Genomic DNA, 17,725 nt, shown 5'->3' with positions numbered 1-17,725 from the left:
ACTCTTATTTTTCAGACCTGAACTTCTGACAGTAATCCCCACACCCAAAGCACTAGCACATACAAATCGGCTTACACCACTTCTTTTAGCACAAAGATGGTTGGACCAATTGATATAACAATCAACTTTCCAATAGACTGTAAGCTCTTGCGAGCAGGGTAACTTTGTGATGTCTTTTGTTTTGTACATGAACCCTCTGAATTGTAAAACACTGCAAAATATGGTGGCACTATATAAAGATTATAAATATATATAGGAGCATATGGTTTTCCGATGAGGCATTTTTCACACAATACAAAAAAAAATAAAAGCACACAAAATGATAAAACATCAAATATAAGTCTTCTTTCATGTCTTTGAAGCGGCTCTGTCACCAGGTCACCTGAACCTATCTTTTCTCCGTAGGTAGTAGTATTGTGGAAAAAATTGAATTTTTCTAAATATGCTAATGAGTTATTGGAACAACAGACAAGCTTATGTAGTTTGAGCAATGCTTAAAGCCGACCGCGCTGCCACTTCCGGGTTCAGTGATGTGAACCACAAGTGCATAGTATGCATCTTCGCTCATAGGGATAAAACCAAAGATGTGTGCACACGCTGTTCTAGACAGCCGATGCGCAGGTGTGAGACCTCTGGTCTAGCACTGTCAATCTAAAGGAAGAAGGGTATGATTTGAAGGAGAACCGCATAGGCCTGCCTCCTGGAGCTCCAATAGCTCATCAGCATATTTAGAAAAGTTCGAATTTCTCAACAACACTACTACCTACAGATAAAAGATAGGTATCAGTGTAAGCAACCCAACCAGGCTATATGCCTGGTTGTATAGGGTTGATCCAGGTGATAGAGCTGCTTTAAAGAGAACCTGTTAATAAGATCATGCCACAGTGTCTGTGCTGGTGACAGAACAGTGCAGTAGAGACAGTTGAAAAAATAATAATAATAAAACAAACAATGCCATATTTAACCCCAATAAGACCAAGCCAGTTTTCACCATAAGGACCAAGCCACATTTTGCAAATCTGACATGTTTCACTTTATGTGGTAATAACTCTGGAACGCTTTTACTTATATAAGCGATTCTGAGATTGTTTACTCGTGACATATTATACTTCATGTTAGTGGTAAATTTGAGTCAATATGTTTCCCCCTATTTATAAAAAAAAATCCAAAATTGACAGAAAATTTTGATAAATTTGCCATTTTTGAAATTTGAATGTCTCTGCTTTTAAAGCAGATTGTGATACCTTATAAAATAGTTGTTACTGTACATTCCCCATATGTCTACTTCAAATTGGCATCATTTTGTAAACGTCATTTTATTTTTTTAGGACGTTAGAAGGCTTAGAATTTTAGAAGCAATTCTTAAACTTTTTAAGAAAATTTTCAAAACCCACTTTTTTAAGGACCAGTTTAGTTATGAAGGGACATTGTGGGGCTTACATAGTAGAAACCACTCATAAATGATCCCATTTTAGAAACAACACCCTTCAAGTTATTCAAAACTGATTTTTACTAAATTTGTTAATCCTTTAGGTGTTCCACAAGAATAAAAGGAAAATGGAGGTGAAATTTAAAAATTTTACTTTTTTTTGCAGATTTTCCATTTTAATCTATTTTTCCCTGTAACACAGCAAGGTTTAACAGCCAAAGAAAACTCAATATTTATTACCCTGATTCTGAAGTTTACAGAAACAACCCATATGTGGTCGTAAACTGCTGTACAGGCACACAGCAGTGTGCAGAGGGAAAGGAGCGCCATATGGGTTTTGGAGGGAGATTTCACTGGGATAATTTTAAGTTGCCATGTCACATTTGAAGACCCCCTTACGCACCCCTAGAGTAGAAACTCCCAAAAAGTGACCCCATTCTGTAAACTAATGGATGAGGTGACAGTTTTATGGGTACTATTTTGGGGTACATATGATTTTTTATATTACTCTTTTGTGAGGCAAGGTTCTCCTGACAGGAAAGATCATATGTTGCTTTTATAGAGCAGGTTGATTTGGACGCGACAATACCAAATATGTGTATTTTTTTTTGTTGTTTCCGTTTTACATAATAAAGCATTTTCTGAAAGCTACATTTATTTTATTTTTCTGCCGATTGTCTTGTGCAGGGGCTCATTTTTGCAGGAAGAGCTAACATTTTTATTGGTACCATTTTTGGGTACATCAGATTTTTTGATAATTCAATATGACACTTTTTGGGGGCAAGGTGGCTATTTTGGCACAGTTTTATATATATTTTTTTAACAGCGTTCAACTGAGGGGGTAGATCATGTGATATTTTTATAAAGCAGGTTTTTACAGATGCGGCGATACCTAATATGTCTTTTTTTATGTATTTCAGTTTTACACAATAAAAGCATTTAAAAAAAAATCATGTTTTAGCATCTCCATTTTCTGAAGGCCATTTATTTTTATTTTTTTGGCGATTGTCTTATGTAGGGGCTCATTTTTTGCAGGAAGAGATGACAGTTTGTTTGGTACTATTTTGGGTTGCATATGACTTTTTGATCGCTTGGTATTACACTTTTTGTGATGAAAGGTGACAAAAAAAAATGAAATTTTTTGCACAGTTTTTATTTATATTTTTTATAGTGTTCACCTTAGGGGGTAAATCATATAATATTTTTATAGAGCAAGTCATTACGGACCTGGAGATACCCAATATGTCTTTTTATTTATTTCAGTTTTACACTATAAAAGCATTTTTGAAGAAAATAAAACATGTTTTAGTGTCTCCATTTTCTGAAAGACATATTTATTTCGTTTGGGCAATTGTCCTATGTAGGGGGTCATTTTTTGCGGGAAGAGATGACGGTTTGATCACATCAAGTACATGCATGAGACCGCATTCCCTCAAGTACATGTACGTGATAATGCGCAAAGGGGTTAATATTGTAAACATTTACATATATCATCATTGCAGTCACACATGTAAAGTTTCATTTGATTCCAACAACTCCTTGGTGCGTTAGTTTTTTGTTAATGAGTGTATATCAGGCAACAGCTCTGATAAATGGTATTTTTGGAAGACAATTTTCATTAATTTTTTGGGGGGGAAACTGGAATGTGAGTCCAATACAATGTACATTGCAGGTCAGGTAGACAACTTTGATGAATGGATTTTTTTTGGAAGACAAAGCCATTTTAAACAATAATAAACTTCAATAATGAACTTTTCAACAATTTTTGGCAAAGACAATTTTCAGACTTTTTATTTAGTAAAAAACAAACAAACAAAAACACTGTGTAGAAAAAAGACCATATGGGAAATACCCACTCAAAGTCCTCACTAGAAATGATCACATTATTTCTGCCACCACCACTCACACTATCTGAGCTTGCCCTAGGTCTGACATAGCTTTTGAGCCTGCATCAATAGAGTCTACTACTATGATAGATGACAACCGTAATGCAGACCAATATGTCAGCTTACATACACTAGTCTGTGCTAAATAGAATTGTTGTAATAAAATTTTCAACAGTTGGGCAATTGGAAATTGTCTGTGGCCAAAATATAAGCAGTGATCCTGATTTTGGAAGGTAAAAATTGCACAATGTACGCGAAAAAAAATATATGCTGACAACAGTTTGCTACGCCTGTAGCAAAATATATGCTGATGCTGCAAAATACGCTTATTGCACACTTATAAACTGGAGAAGCATTGAAACAGGTTTTTGGGGGAAAAAAGCTGTCTCCTACAAATAAAAAAAGAGTACTATTTCTTTAAAATCTCATGTCTTGTGCAGTGTAACATACTCTGCATATGGACAGTTCTAGCCCAGGCTATAGCAGACACATAATACAACACACTAACCCGCCCTATCCTGTCCCTAATGATAAAACATGACTTTCAACTTTCTGTCTTGTGTGTCTATTTGCTGTGCCTGTCACAGACACATCCTATCCCATCAGTGGTGGAGCTCAGAAAATAGTGCCTGATTGACCAACCAACATCCTGCCTCCAAACTGGCTGTCAGGCTGATTGCAAAACAAGTGTGGGTAAGCTCTGATTCCCTCATTAGTGTACTGAATTTGAAATTTATAATAGCAGGTGCCATTTTGCATGGTTTGTCTGAATTGAATCATCAAAACTTCAGGATCCTGTGGAAATTGATTTTTGGGGAAATTCATAACGAATCTCATTAATTAATTTATTTATACAAATGTTTTATTTCATTAATTCACTCACTTCTACTTACATTAATACAGTATGTTATCATTTGCAACCTGTTGCTCTCCAGAGCAGTCTAAGACTGAATTCACACGTCCGTGGAACAGGACGTGTGAATTCAGATCATAGATCATACGAGTGCATTACTGTACTGCGGCGGCGGCACAAAGTGCACGGCGTCATAGCAACCAATGACGCCTTGCACTCCTGCACTAAGCAGGATGCCAGTCCGGTATCTCACAGACCGTGTTCCACGGACATGTGAATTCAGCCTAACCTGGAGAGCCACAGGCTAATGAACACTGCAGTATACAATACAATATGGTATTATCTTACTTTACAGTTTTTGAATATTGTGAACAGTATTGCACCCTGATTTGGGATAAAAATCTACTTCCCACCTTCTTCTTGCCAATTTTTTTGCTGAATTATATTCATATTGTGAATCATTTCAGTGTATCTGTATACTGCTACTCACTTTTGCTCCTGGTGTGCCTTGTTCACCGCGTAAACCCTCACGGCCTGGCTGACCAGGGATACCATCCACTCCTCGTGCACCCTCCATACCTTGATGACCTGGAAAATGAATATCATGCACCCAAATCTTAGCACTGTTATCACATATACACATTAGGTAATACTTACAGTATTACTGCTGTTCTAAACTCAGACTGCCTAAAACTAGACCAGGCAGGCATAAGATGTGGCAAATGTATCATAGTGGATCATACAGTATAATACATTTGGGCCATCTTGCTAGACATACAGTAATAGACTTTTCTCTTCCTTATGTTACCTTTTGGATGGCCCACTTTACAGTAAGGGTCTCAAACACATGGCCCTTGAGCTGCATCTGCATCAGTTATCTGTGGCCCACAAGCATTCCCTTTATAAGATGTGCTGTTGCGCAGCTTCAGTAGTGTGCCGTTAACTAATGAGTGCTTCCATTGTGGAAGCGCTTATTAGTACAGGAAGCGGTGAGTATGTCACCACTGGGCTGATATTATTCACCGCTCCCTAGTCCTCTTCATCCGGCACCAGCACTGTACTAGGTCCTGACAGCGTCCAGCTTCAACGTCAAGACACATTTGGGGTCTGTATAAATATGGGGTCTGATTTAGGGTCTGTAAAAATTGGGGGTCTGATCGGGGGTCTGATTTGAGGTCTGTATAAATCTGGGGTCTGATCTGGGATCTCTGTAAATTTCGGGTCTGATCTGGAGTCTGTGTAAAATTGGGGTCTGATCTGGGCGCTGTATAAATTTGGAGTCTGTATAAATTTTGGGTCTGACCTGAGGTCTGTATAAATTGGGAGTCTGATTTGGGGTCTGATCTGAGGTCTGTATAAATGTGGGGTCTGATCTAGGATCTGTGTAAATTTCGGGTCTGATCTGGGTTCAGTATGAATTTGGGGGCTTATGTGTAGTCTGCTTTAATTTTGTCTAGTCTGGAGGTCTGTATTCATTTTGGGGTTCGTCTGGAGGTTTGTATGAATTTTGGGTTTTATATTAATTTTAGGGTCTGGTCTGGGAGTCTGTATTAATTCTGGTGTCTGGTCTGGGAGTCTGTATTCTTTTGGGGTTTCATCTGGAGTCTGCATTAAGAAGGAGTTGTCCAGCCATGTAACATTTATTTTTGAAAACTGATTAGGATGCTACAAATAAGTAGTGATACATCTCTCATCCCACTGTTCTTACCACTAGTGGAGCTTTGGGCACCATTCCCAGGCGTGGCCGACTGAGGTGAAGCTCAAAGGTAATAAGTGTGACACAAATATGTGCTGAACATGTTATATATGTGGATATTACACGCCAGTAACACAGAAGAGCGGGGATCCTGTGTGGGCTGTGAGTACTGCACTTCACCTCTGTGTATTCACCTATATTGTATTGTATTTGAAATTATTGCTGCCCGGCAACTGGAAAAAAAAAAATTGTGTTGCCCATATCCGGGTTTGTTTGAAATTCCTGCTTTACAGCAATTTTTTGCAGCAAATCATAAAGTCTTGTTCACACCCTGTGGATTCTATCAGGATTGAGGCATGGATTCTGCCAGAAATGCATGTAAATAGATTATAGCTCCACTGAATTACAATTCAGTAAAGATTTCCTTCCTAATTATGAATTAGAATTCAGCATCATGTCTTTAGTTCAACTGATGGAATTGTGGGGTAATTTAGCAAACTGATGTAAAGTAGAAGTGGCTTAGTTGCCTATAGCAACTAATCAGATTGCACCTTTTATTTTTGACAGCTCCTTTGGAAAATGAAAGGTGGAATCTGATTGGTGGCTATTGGCAACTAACCCAGTTCCACCAGTTTGACAATTGACCCCATTGATTTTTATATTAGAATTATGATGCATTTTGCAAATTGGGTTTTTAATTCTGCCCTCTGTATTTTTATCCATGTAAAAAAAGTGTAAAAGCCAAAATAATATAATCCTTAATGCTTATAATCTAGAGATAATTAAAAAATAAACAAAGAACTGATGGAAGTGCAAATGCTGAAGCTGCGTTATCCTAAGGCCTCATGCACACGACAGTATTTTTTCACGGTGCGCAAAACGGGGTTCCGTTGTTCCGTGATCCGTTTCCGTTTTTTTTTTGTGTGTCTTCCTTGATTTTTGGAGGATCACCAGACATGAAAAGTGAAAAAAAAATCTAAGTCAAGTTTGCCTTGAAAATGATAGGAAAAAAACGGACACGGATCACGGACGCGGATGACAATCTTGTGTGCCTCCGTGTTTTTTCACGGACCCATTGACTTGAATGGGTCCGCGAACCGTTGTCCGTGAAAAAAATAGGACAGGTCATATTTTTTTGACGGACTGGAAACACGGATCACGGACGCAGATGACAAACGGTGCATTTTCCGAGTTTTCAACGGACCCATTGAAAGTCAATGGGTCCACAGAAAATCACATAAAACAGAACAACGGACACGGAACAGAACAACGGTCATGTGCATGAGGCCTAAGAATGATAAAAATATGTGTGAACAAACCTTTTTCACCAGGAGACCCAGGAAGTCCTTTTCCTTCAACACCAGGCTCGCCCTTTTCTCCAGGAATTCCAGGTCTTCCTAAAAATCCAGGAGCACCCTTGTCACCTGAAAATAACAAAAGTTTGGTTTACTTTGCATACCTCTTAAAATTCCTACATGGTTGAGTCAGATTATTATGATCATTTCCTACTTTCTACATTAGCAGTGCATAGCTCAAGAAGTCAGATGTCATGAGCTGGCTTGGTGAGTATATAATGTGTACGAAAGGCTGTGTGCACACATCTCTCATTGCTATCTTGGGTAAATGGGGCAATTTACCAGAGTTGCAACAAGGGATGATTATTGGCTTATTGGCCAAGGATGTCAGTAATTCGAAAACTGCGCTTGTGAACTGTTTGCATGCTGCTGTGGTGAAAGTGTATTGTGAGTGGACAAATGATGCCATAAGCAACATAGAAACTATGGAGCACCAGATGCCATTGATGTGAGAGGTGAATGTTGGCTACGAAGGTGAGCAAGGGCGAACCAACACGCTACAGTGGAGCGGGGGCTACCACATGTATGTCTAAAACAACAGTTCATATGGGACTCCGAAGCAGAGGGATGGTCACTGCACCTCTGCTAAAGAAGTTGCATTGGCAGAAAATTCTTCAATTTTCACTGCAGTATCAGAATTGGACCTCTGCTGATGGCAAAGGGTTGTCTTCTCTGGTGAGTCATGTTTTCTGCTTCATTAGACAGATGGAGGTTGAATTGTCAGGTAAGAAACATCAAAGAACAAACACCCTGCAAACACTGGTGGAAGAACTCAAGCTGGTGATGGCAGCAATATGGGGCGGATGAGATATTCCAACAAGACTATGCAACATGTCAAATGGCTTGAAATGTCTGACGTTGGTTGGAAGAGCATGACCAAGACTTCCAAGAACTACCCTGGTCCCCTAATTCCCCAGACTTGAACCCAATTGAGCATCTATGGGACCATCTCAATTGTCATGTTTGCTCTATGAATTCTCCTCAAACACCTTCCAGCGGTTATGGGATGCACTACAGTCAGCATGGCTCCAGATGCCTGTGACAACCTGCCAGATATAAGGTTAATCCACGGCACTCCAATTCATGTGCAAATTTTTACATTTTATTGTGTTTACAGATTATCATTGTATACATCCAGATTAAATGATTAGTATGTAGCAACATAAATCATAGTTCCCGGACGTTTCCCGCTGAGAAACGTTCCCGGACGTTTCTCAGCGGGATCTTAGTGGCAGTGCAGTAGATATGACGCTGGATGTACTGTCATGTGACAACCTGCCAGGACCTTACCGAGTCACTCCCAGCCTGTCTAGCTGCTGTCCATGCTGCAAACAGTGGTTACTCTGGACATTAGCTGGTGGTCATAATAATGTGTCTCAACTGTGTAAAAAGCATTACATCTAAACCATAGATTACACTGACTTAACCGCTAGTGTTACTTTAGAATAGACCATCATTGTAACATTTGTTACAATGAATTGATAAAAATAAAATGAGTCGAGACTAGATGCAAATAAAGGGGAGATTAAACAGTCATCCCAATGTGGATGTATAGAATACATCATTAAAGGAAGCCTTTATATTCGAGAATGGGGGGAGACATATCAATATATACCAAAAAAATTAGGAGTGGGTCTCTCCCAGTGTGGGGCAGATTTATAAACAGGATCCTTGGGGAAAATACAACAAATAAATTTTTTATGCATTTACATCAAAAACGGGCCTAAATATATAGAAAAATAATCCCCATGATATTTAAATCCAGAATACAAGTAATGGAGTCATTGCCATTTTAAAATGGGCACTGCCTCACAAAAGATCCACCAAAAGGTCAAGTTGGCAACCCATCAATAGCTATCAACATGTCAATCACCAAGGGTCCTGCAGGCTAAGTGCTACTTCGACTTTATCTGAAAATTAAAATCTGAGAAGGATGAAAATTGTAACGGTGCTCAGGAGGCATCAGTTTCGTGCTCCACCATTCACCATGTACACCACAGTCTACTTTAGACAACAATGAGACAACTGGTCCCCAGTATAGGAAGATGTAAATGTGCTTGCGTGCACTGTCCTGCAGACAGCTCTTCCATCCTGTAGTCTGCAAATGTTGTTTACTATGTGGCAACAGGGTTGGGCATGTAATAATTTTTTCTGGTACACAGGGATAGGCATTCTACTTGGCACTATTACTTTTCGGTACACTGTGGGGAACACATGGGGTACTATTAGTGTTGGGGCACTATGGGAGACCTCTGCTTTGGCACAAATATTTCACTGTTAATACTATTACTAAGAAGGGAACTCTAGTTGGTTCAATTATTTTAGGAGACACTATGTTGGCATTTACTATTGGGGGTATGGTTTTAGGCACTACAAAGGAACTCTGGCACTCTGACTATAGTTATGCCACTATTTTCTCTGCAGTACTGCATATTAAGAGCACTAGACAGCACAGTAGTCACAATTTCAGAAGTAGCAGCAGGATAACACTGTTAGGCCTTTTCACACGAGCGAGTTTTCCGTCAGAGTGCAATGTGTAAAGCAAATGCATAGCATCTGGACTGAATCCTGACCCATTCTCAATGCGTCTGTGCACATTTTTTCACGCATCATTTCTGCGTTCAGGAAAAATCACAGCATGTTCTATATTCTGCATTTTTCAGGCTATATTCTGGTTCCACAGAAGTAAATGGGGCTTCAGTGAAAAACGGATTCTGTCCAGAAACAATCCAGATGCAATGCATTTTTCACTGATGGTTTCTAGAAGTAGATTGGTAATCTTCATTTTTTTTCACGTGCGTTAAAAACACATCAAAAACTGATTGCACCCGCCCTGAAAAACCTGAAACACTGAATGCAATCGCAGACAAAACTGACAGAACTTGCGTGCAAAACCATCAGTTTTTTCTGAACAGACCCTGAGAGAATCCATAACGCTCGTGCGAAAGAGGCCTTAGGCTGCGTTCACACGGGCGAGATTTCCGCGCGGGTGCAATGCGGTAGGTGAACGCATTGCACCCGCACTGAATCCGGACCCATTCATTTCAATGGGGCTGTTCAGATGAGCGATGATTTTCACGCATCACTTGTGCGTTGCGTGAAAATCGCAGCATGCTCTATATTCTGCGTTTTTCACGCAACGCAGGCCCCATAGAAGTGAATGGGGTTGCATGAAAATCGCAAGCATCCGCAAGCAAGTGCGGATGTGGTGCGATTTTTACGCATGGTTGCTAGGTGACAGTCTATTCACTGTATTATTTTCCCTTATAACATGGTTATAAGGGAAAATAATAGCATTCTGAATACAGAATGCTTAGTAAAATAGCGCTGGAGGGGTTAAAAAAAATTAACAAATTAACTCACCTTCTCCTCTTGATCCCGTAGTTCCCAGTCTCTTCTGATGAGCTGTTGGCTAAAGGACCTTTGGTGACGTCAGATCATATGCTCCAATCACATGGTCCATCACCCGTGGTGATGGACCATGTGATTGGAGCATGTGATCTGACGTCACCACAGGTCCTAGCCTGTAGTTCATCATTAAAGAAGTAAAGAAGAGACCGGGAACTACGCAGAGGAGGTGAGTTAATAATTTATTAATTTTTTTAACCCTCAATTGATCACCTACTATGCATTCTGTATTCAGAATGCTATTATTTTCCCTTATAACCATGTTATAAGGGAAAATAATACAATCTACACTACAACTAACCCAAACCTGAACTTCTGTGAAGAAGTTCGGGTCTGGGTACCACAGTCGGTTTTTTATCACGCGCGTGCAAAAAACATTGCACCCGCGCGATAAAAACTGAACATAGGAACGCAATCGCAGTCAAAACTGACTGCAATTGCATTCCTACTCGCGCGGGTTTGCCGCAACACACCGGGACGCATCCAGACCTAATCCGGACACGCTCGTGTGAACCCAGCCTTAGGGCAGAGAGATTTGAATAGAGAGTTGTGTTAGGCCTCTTTCACACAAGCGATATGGGTTGCGTCAGGATCTGTTCAGGATCTGTTCTGTACAGTTTAGGGTCCATTCACACGTCCGTTGTTTCTTTCCTGATCTGTTCCGTTTTTTGCGGAACAGATCTGGACCCATTCATTTTCAATGGGTCCTGAAAAAAAACGGACGGCTCAATGTCAGATTTTTTTTCAGGACCCATTGAAAATGAATGGGCCCAGATCTGGTCCAGATCTGTTCCGCAAAAAACGGAACAGATCAGGAAAGAAACAACGGACGTGTGAATGGACCCTTAGTCTGCAACCGTGTTCAGTATGTGTGTTTTTCCATCTTGATTGTATCCAGATTGCATGCGTTTTTTCACGCATGCAAAAACAGCAGTTTTTGGCCTCATGCACACGACCGTTGTTTTTGTCCGTATCCGAGCCGCAGTTTTTGTGGCTTGGATACGGACCTATTCACTTCAATTGGGCCGCAAAAGATGCGGACAGCACTCTGTGTGCTGTCCGCATCCGTTGCTCCGTTCCGTGGTCCGCCAAAAAAATATAACCTGTCCTATTCTTGTCCGTTTTGCAGACAAAAATAGGCAGTTATATCAATGGCTCCCGTGCCATTCCGCAAATTGCGGAACACACACTGACGCCATCCGTGTTTTGCGGATCCGCAATTTGCGGACCGCAAAACACACAACGATCATGTGCATGAGGCCTTTCCCTGAACAAATCCTGACACAGTCCATATTGCTTGTTTGAAAGAGGCCTAAGGCCCCTTGCAGACGAGCGTGTCCGGATTAGGTCCGGATGCGTCCCGGTGCATTGCGGCAAACCTGCGCGAGTAGGAACACAATTGCAGTCAGTTTTGACTGCGATTGCGTTCCGATGTTCAGTTTTTATTGCGTGGGTGCAATGCGTTTTGCACGCGCTTGATAAAAAACCGACTGTGGTACCCAGACCCGAACTTCTTTACAGAAGTTCAGTTTTGGGTTAGTTGTAGTGTAGATTGTATTATTTCCCCTTATAACATGGTTATAAGGGAAAATAATAGCATTCTGAATACAGAATGCATAGTACAATAGGGCTGGAGGGGTTAAAAAAAAATAATAATAATTTAACTCACCTTAATCCACTTGTTCGCGCAGCCGGCATCTCTTCTGTCTTCATCTGTGAGCAATAGGACCTTTGATGACATCACTGCGTTCATCACATGGTCCATCACATGATCCATCACCATGGTGATGGATCATGTGATGAGCGTAGTGACGTCATCAAAGGTCCTATTGCTCACAGATGAAGACAGAAGAGATGCCGGCTGCGCGAACAAGTGGATTAAGGTGAGTTAAATTATTATTTCTTTTTTTTTACCCCTCCGGCCCTATTGTACTATGTATTCAGAATGCTATTATTTTCCCTTATAACCATGTTATAAGGGGAAATAATAATGATTGGGTCCCCATCCCGATCGTCACCTAGCAACCGTGCGTGAAAATCGCACTGCATCCGCACTTGCTTGCGGATGCTTGCGATTTTCACGCAACTCCATTCATTTCTATGGGGCCTGCGTTACGTGAAAAACGCACAAAGAGGAGCATGCTGCAATTTTCGTGAGTTGAACGCATTGCACCCGCACTGAATCCTGACCCATTCATTTCTATCGGGCTGTGCACATGATGCGTGAAAATCACCGCTCATGTGCACAGCCCGATAGAAATGAATGGGTCAGGATTCAGTGCGGGTGCAATGCGTTCAACTCACGCATCGCATCCGCGCGGAATACTCGCCCGTGTGAAAGGGGCCTTACACAACTCTCTCAGGGTCTGTTCAGAAAAAACTGATGGTTGTGCACACAAGTCCTATCAGTTTTGTCTGCGACTGCATTCAGTGTTTCAGTTTTTTGCATCCGGATGTCTTCCATTTTTCAAGCAAGCCTGGTTCACTTCTATAGATCCAGAGCTGTGTTAAAAGAAACGTTTAACTGTGTTAAAATGCGCAGTTTTCCTGAAGGATGCTGTGTGAAAAACCGACGTTCATGTAAACAGACCTACGTATTGAAATGAATGTGTCAGGAGTCAGTACAGATGACATATATTTAATACACGCATCGCATCCGGATGGAAAACTCGCTCATGTGAATGAGCCCTTTGGCCTTCTTCACACAAGTGAGTTTTCCGTCTTGGTGAGATACGTGAAACGTATAGCATCCGGACTGAATCCTGACCCATTTATTTCAATGGGTCTGTGCACATGGTTTTTCACGCATCATTTCTGCCTTCAGGAAAAATCGCAGCATGTTCTATATTGTGCATTTTTCAACCAGCTCTGGCTCCAAAGAAGCGAATCGTGCCTTCTGTTTTTCACTGATGGTTGCTAGCAGACGCAGATTGTTATTCTTCAGGTTTTTTTTCATGCGCATGAAAAACGCATTAAAAACTGATTGCACCCGAGAAGATCAAACTGAAACACTGAACGCAATCGGAGACAGAACTGACTAAACTTGCATGCAAAACCAGCAGTTTTTTCCTGAACAGACCCTGAGAGAATACATTAGGCCCCTTTCACACGAGCAAGTTTTTTTTCACGCATCAGTTCTGCGTTACGTGAAAATAGTCTATAGAAAATAGTTCTATAGTCTGCGTTTTTCACGCAGCCCTGGCCCCACAGAAGTGAATGGGGCTTCAGTAAAAACCCATTGCATCCGCAAGCAAGTGCGGATGCAATGCGTTTTTCACTGATGGTTGCTAAGAGATGTTGTTTGTAAACCTTCAATTTTTTTATCACGCGCGTGAAAAACACATCAAAACGCATTGCACCCGCGCGGAAAAAACTGAACTTGCTTGCAAAATGGTGCGAGTTTCACTGAACGCACCCTGAACGCATCCAGAGCCAATCTGTGACGCTCGTGTGAAAGAGGCCTTAGGAAGGTGGAGAGAATGGTGGAAAAGTGAGGAACATAAGTTGTTTTGGGAGCAAATTGTTCCTAGACAAATAGTGGCTGGAAGAAACATTGAGGTTGATCTGAACCGAATGGAGAAGATAGGGAGAGAGGACTCCAGTAACAGAAGACATCGCCGGTCAGTCACTGGCTATAATTGTTGTGTATTATGCCTATGACTGTGTATCATCAGTGCTGTACACTACTATATATGTATTCTGTAGTGGTGAATTTAACTTAACCATTTCATTGCCAGGTGATCTTCCGTTTTTGCATTATTGTTTTTCACTCACTGCCTTCTCGAAGCTATAATGTTTTTATTTTTCCATCCACATAACTGATAACTGAGTTTTTTTTTTTTTTCAGGACAAGTTCTTCTTACTAATAGCGCAATTAATACTAAATACAATTTTGTGGGAAGCTGGAGAAAAATTACATATGGGGTGAAAGTAGAAAAAAATGCAATTCCGTCACACTTTTTGTTTTTACAGAATTCCATATGATGTAAAACTGAACTGTTCCCTTCATTCTACTGGCCAGTATGATTACAGCAATACAACATTTATATAGTTTTTCTTGAGTTTTAATACTTAAAGGCTATGTATACCTTCAGAGGCTATTTTTGTTTGAGCCATTCTGTCATAAAGCGTTAATTGTTTGTCTAGCTGTATGAATGGTACTTCTTACTTTCACTTTATGCCTGTCATCTAATAACCCTTTTCTCTTATTTACTAAGAGGTCATAAACACTTATTTAAGCCACATTCTTATCAGTAAGATAAGGATTGAGCTTTGATGAGGGCAGTGATAAGGAGCCCATCAGCTCCCCAAATGACTGAAAAGAGAGAAAATCCAGAGGTTTCTGCTAGAGCATCTCAGCTATTATCAGCTTTGTGCGTTACGTGAAAAACGCACAAAGAGGAGCATGCTGCAATTTTCACGCAACGCACAAGTAATGCGTGAAAATCACCGCTCATGTGCACGGCCCCATAGAAATGAATGGGTCAGGATTCAGTGCGGGTGCAATGCGTTCAACTCACGCATCTCAGCTATGTACAGAAAAAAGGGTTCCACATTTTTAATAAAGATCAATTGAAATATTTTTTTTTTTTAGCTCAAAATGAGGACAATGCAATAATATAAAAGGCCCCTGATGGTGTACATAACCTTTAAAAAAAATTTGGATTTGCATCGTCACATTCTGACCCTCATAACCTTTTTTACAGTTATATCTATGGAGCTATTTTTTGTGGGGAGATCTGCAGTTTTTATTAATATCATTATGGAGTGTGTATAAGTTTTCGATCATTTTTTATTTTTTGTTTTTGGAAGATGATGTAATAAAAAAAACACTGAATCAGCCATTTCGATTTTTTTCTGTTACAGCATTCATTGTATGGGATAAATATTTTTATATTTTAATAGTACAGGTATTTTGGGATGTAGATGTGCCTATGATAATTATTTTTTATTGATTGTGATCATCTGATCACTTTTCCCATAGAGTGCAATGATTTAACATTGCAGTCTATGGAAGATTCACTATGTTTCTATGGAGCCCTGTCACAGACAGAGAAACATTATTAAATCTGGGTCATTGTCTTTTAAGACCCTAGCAGCGTCCATAAAAACTTACACACCATTTCCACAACGGACATGTTCCAACTTGGTACCAAGTATATCTTAAGACTCTCCCAAGTCACAGGAGTAGATTTCGACCTCTCTAAGGTTGCATACCCTTAGCCTAGGGTAACAATATATTGTCAGCATGCAGGATCTATGCTGGTGGTATCTTCATTTGAGTTTTAGTAGGTAATATTGGGAATGTGAAATTAGAGTGAAAGTTGTTAAACAGGGCATGTTAAAACTTTTGGAATAAACGGACACTGACTGGTTACTTGCATTGCATCAAATATAAAATTATTGTAAATTGCAACTAAACAAAATAAGAGCTCACTATACCTTGTTCTCCAGGCAATCCAGGAAAACCTGCACTTCCTATTGGTCCTGGTGGTCCAGGTACAACAGTTAGTTTTCCAGGTTCACCCTTACTTCCTAAAGAGAAAAAAAAAAAACATTGCATGCAACAAATAAAATTGAACATATTCAGCGAAGTTAGCACTAGTATTCCACAGGAAATAATAAATTATTGCACTTACCTAGGTTGCCAGGTGGTCCTGAAATTCCTGGTCCTCCAGGTTCTCCTCTTTCTCCAGGTTCCCCTGGTACACCTGATGCTGGATGACCTTGCAAACCTTTCTGTCCAGGTATCCCAGGGAATCCACTGTCTCCAGGTGGTCCACGCTCACCTTTGGCACCAACTGTTCCCTTAATTAGCGTAAGTAGACAAGCAAATGTATATATGTGGGCCATTTCTACCTCTATGTAATAAATTATACTTAAAATGTTGAATATGTTTCTGTTTTTTTTTTGCTTGATGAACACAACGGGTACATTTAGGATAGTATTACCTTTGAATAAAATTATTAAATTCTATTTCAACTGGCTACATATGAATCAATCAGATATAAAAATTGTAACTTTTTTATTTCAAAATTCAATATTACTCATCTCACAATGACTACAAATCAGATCATCTATGTGATTACAGAATTAGTACATGCCATGCAGCAATATCAGATCGGTGGAGGTGTGTCTCAGCACCCCCTGATCAGCTGTTTGAAGGCTAGGGCAAGAGCTGTGTTCAATGTTTACCCGCACGTTTTCTACATTGTAGTGGCAGTGCAGTGTAATTACAACTTTTTCTCCAATTCACTTGATGTAGATGGAGTCCTGGTAAACACTGAAGAGAACACATCTCTCACACTAATGCTGGAGCCCCTTCAAAGATCTGATCAAAGGTGGTGCAGAAAGTTGGACCTTTGCCAATCTGAAACTGAAGACCTATCCTCAGGAAAAATCATCAATTTCATGAAACCAGAATACCCCTTTAGGTGCAACAAGGGCGAGCCCAATCTACTCAGCTTTTTTCCGCCATCATGACCCTTTCCTAATAAATCACCAAAGCCAGATGAGATGACTGTGAAGGACCCTGGCGGTGTCAATCAAGAAGGAAAGGGAGGGGCTGGCAGAAGAAACAGGAGAAGCAAGAGTGCACAGACTCATCCAGGACACCCTTAATGTACTTAAGTGCATATCTGTATATGTATTGAAGTACTTTTTCTCCAGAATGATGCAATGGATCACTAAGTGAAAGGTGTCATTGCGTTAAACTGAGCTAGCCCTACAAGGCATCCTGGTGACAGACTACTATTGATCTTGGTAAATATTTGTTGGCACAGGTGATGTTCATGTCACCATTCCTTTCACATTAATTTGTTTCTAATATAAGACTGAAGTGAGAATTACTAATATTGAATAGTCCAGGTTTCTGTTTGTCCGGTTTATCAGTTTCTGTTATGTACAGTATATTGAAAGAATATAGTTGATTTCTTCTGTTATTTAAGAAACACAGAGCAGCAAATTATTGTAAATTGGAAGCACCATTTTACTGCCTTTCCTATTTCCTGATCTAATGCTGCTAAATAGGATAACAGAGCCCTATGTGTTTAGGTATATCATATTTATTATATACTTACCAATATACACTCACCTAAA

General features: G+C 40.1%; 1 protein-coding gene across 1 annotated transcript in view; it reads right to left on the bottom strand.

The window, feature by feature from the left end:
- The window catches only part of COL4A1 (collagen type IV alpha 1 chain), a 204,130-nt gene that overhangs the window by 54,529 nt on the left and 131,876 nt on the right, over positions 1 to 17,725 (bottom strand). Inside the window, exons 26-29 of the mRNA XM_040425225.1 lie at positions 16,267 to 16,435; positions 16,070 to 16,162; positions 7,184 to 7,288; positions 4,659 to 4,756 (exon numbers count right to left, since the gene is read on the bottom strand). Of these exons, the coding sequence (XP_040281159.1) occupies positions 4,659 to 4,756; positions 7,184 to 7,288; positions 16,070 to 16,162; positions 16,267 to 16,435 (465 nt within the window). The remainder of the gene's footprint in view (positions 1 to 4,658; positions 4,757 to 7,183; positions 7,289 to 16,069; positions 16,163 to 16,266; positions 16,436 to 17,725) is intronic.

This window comes from Bufo bufo, chromosome 3, assembly GCF_905171765.1.
Source record: "Bufo bufo chromosome 3, aBufBuf1.1, whole genome shotgun sequence".
NCBI classification, from domain to species: domain Eukaryota; kingdom Metazoa; phylum Chordata; class Amphibia; order Anura; family Bufonidae; genus Bufo; species Bufo bufo.
This window is presented reverse-complemented; position numbering and strand designations above follow the sequence as displayed.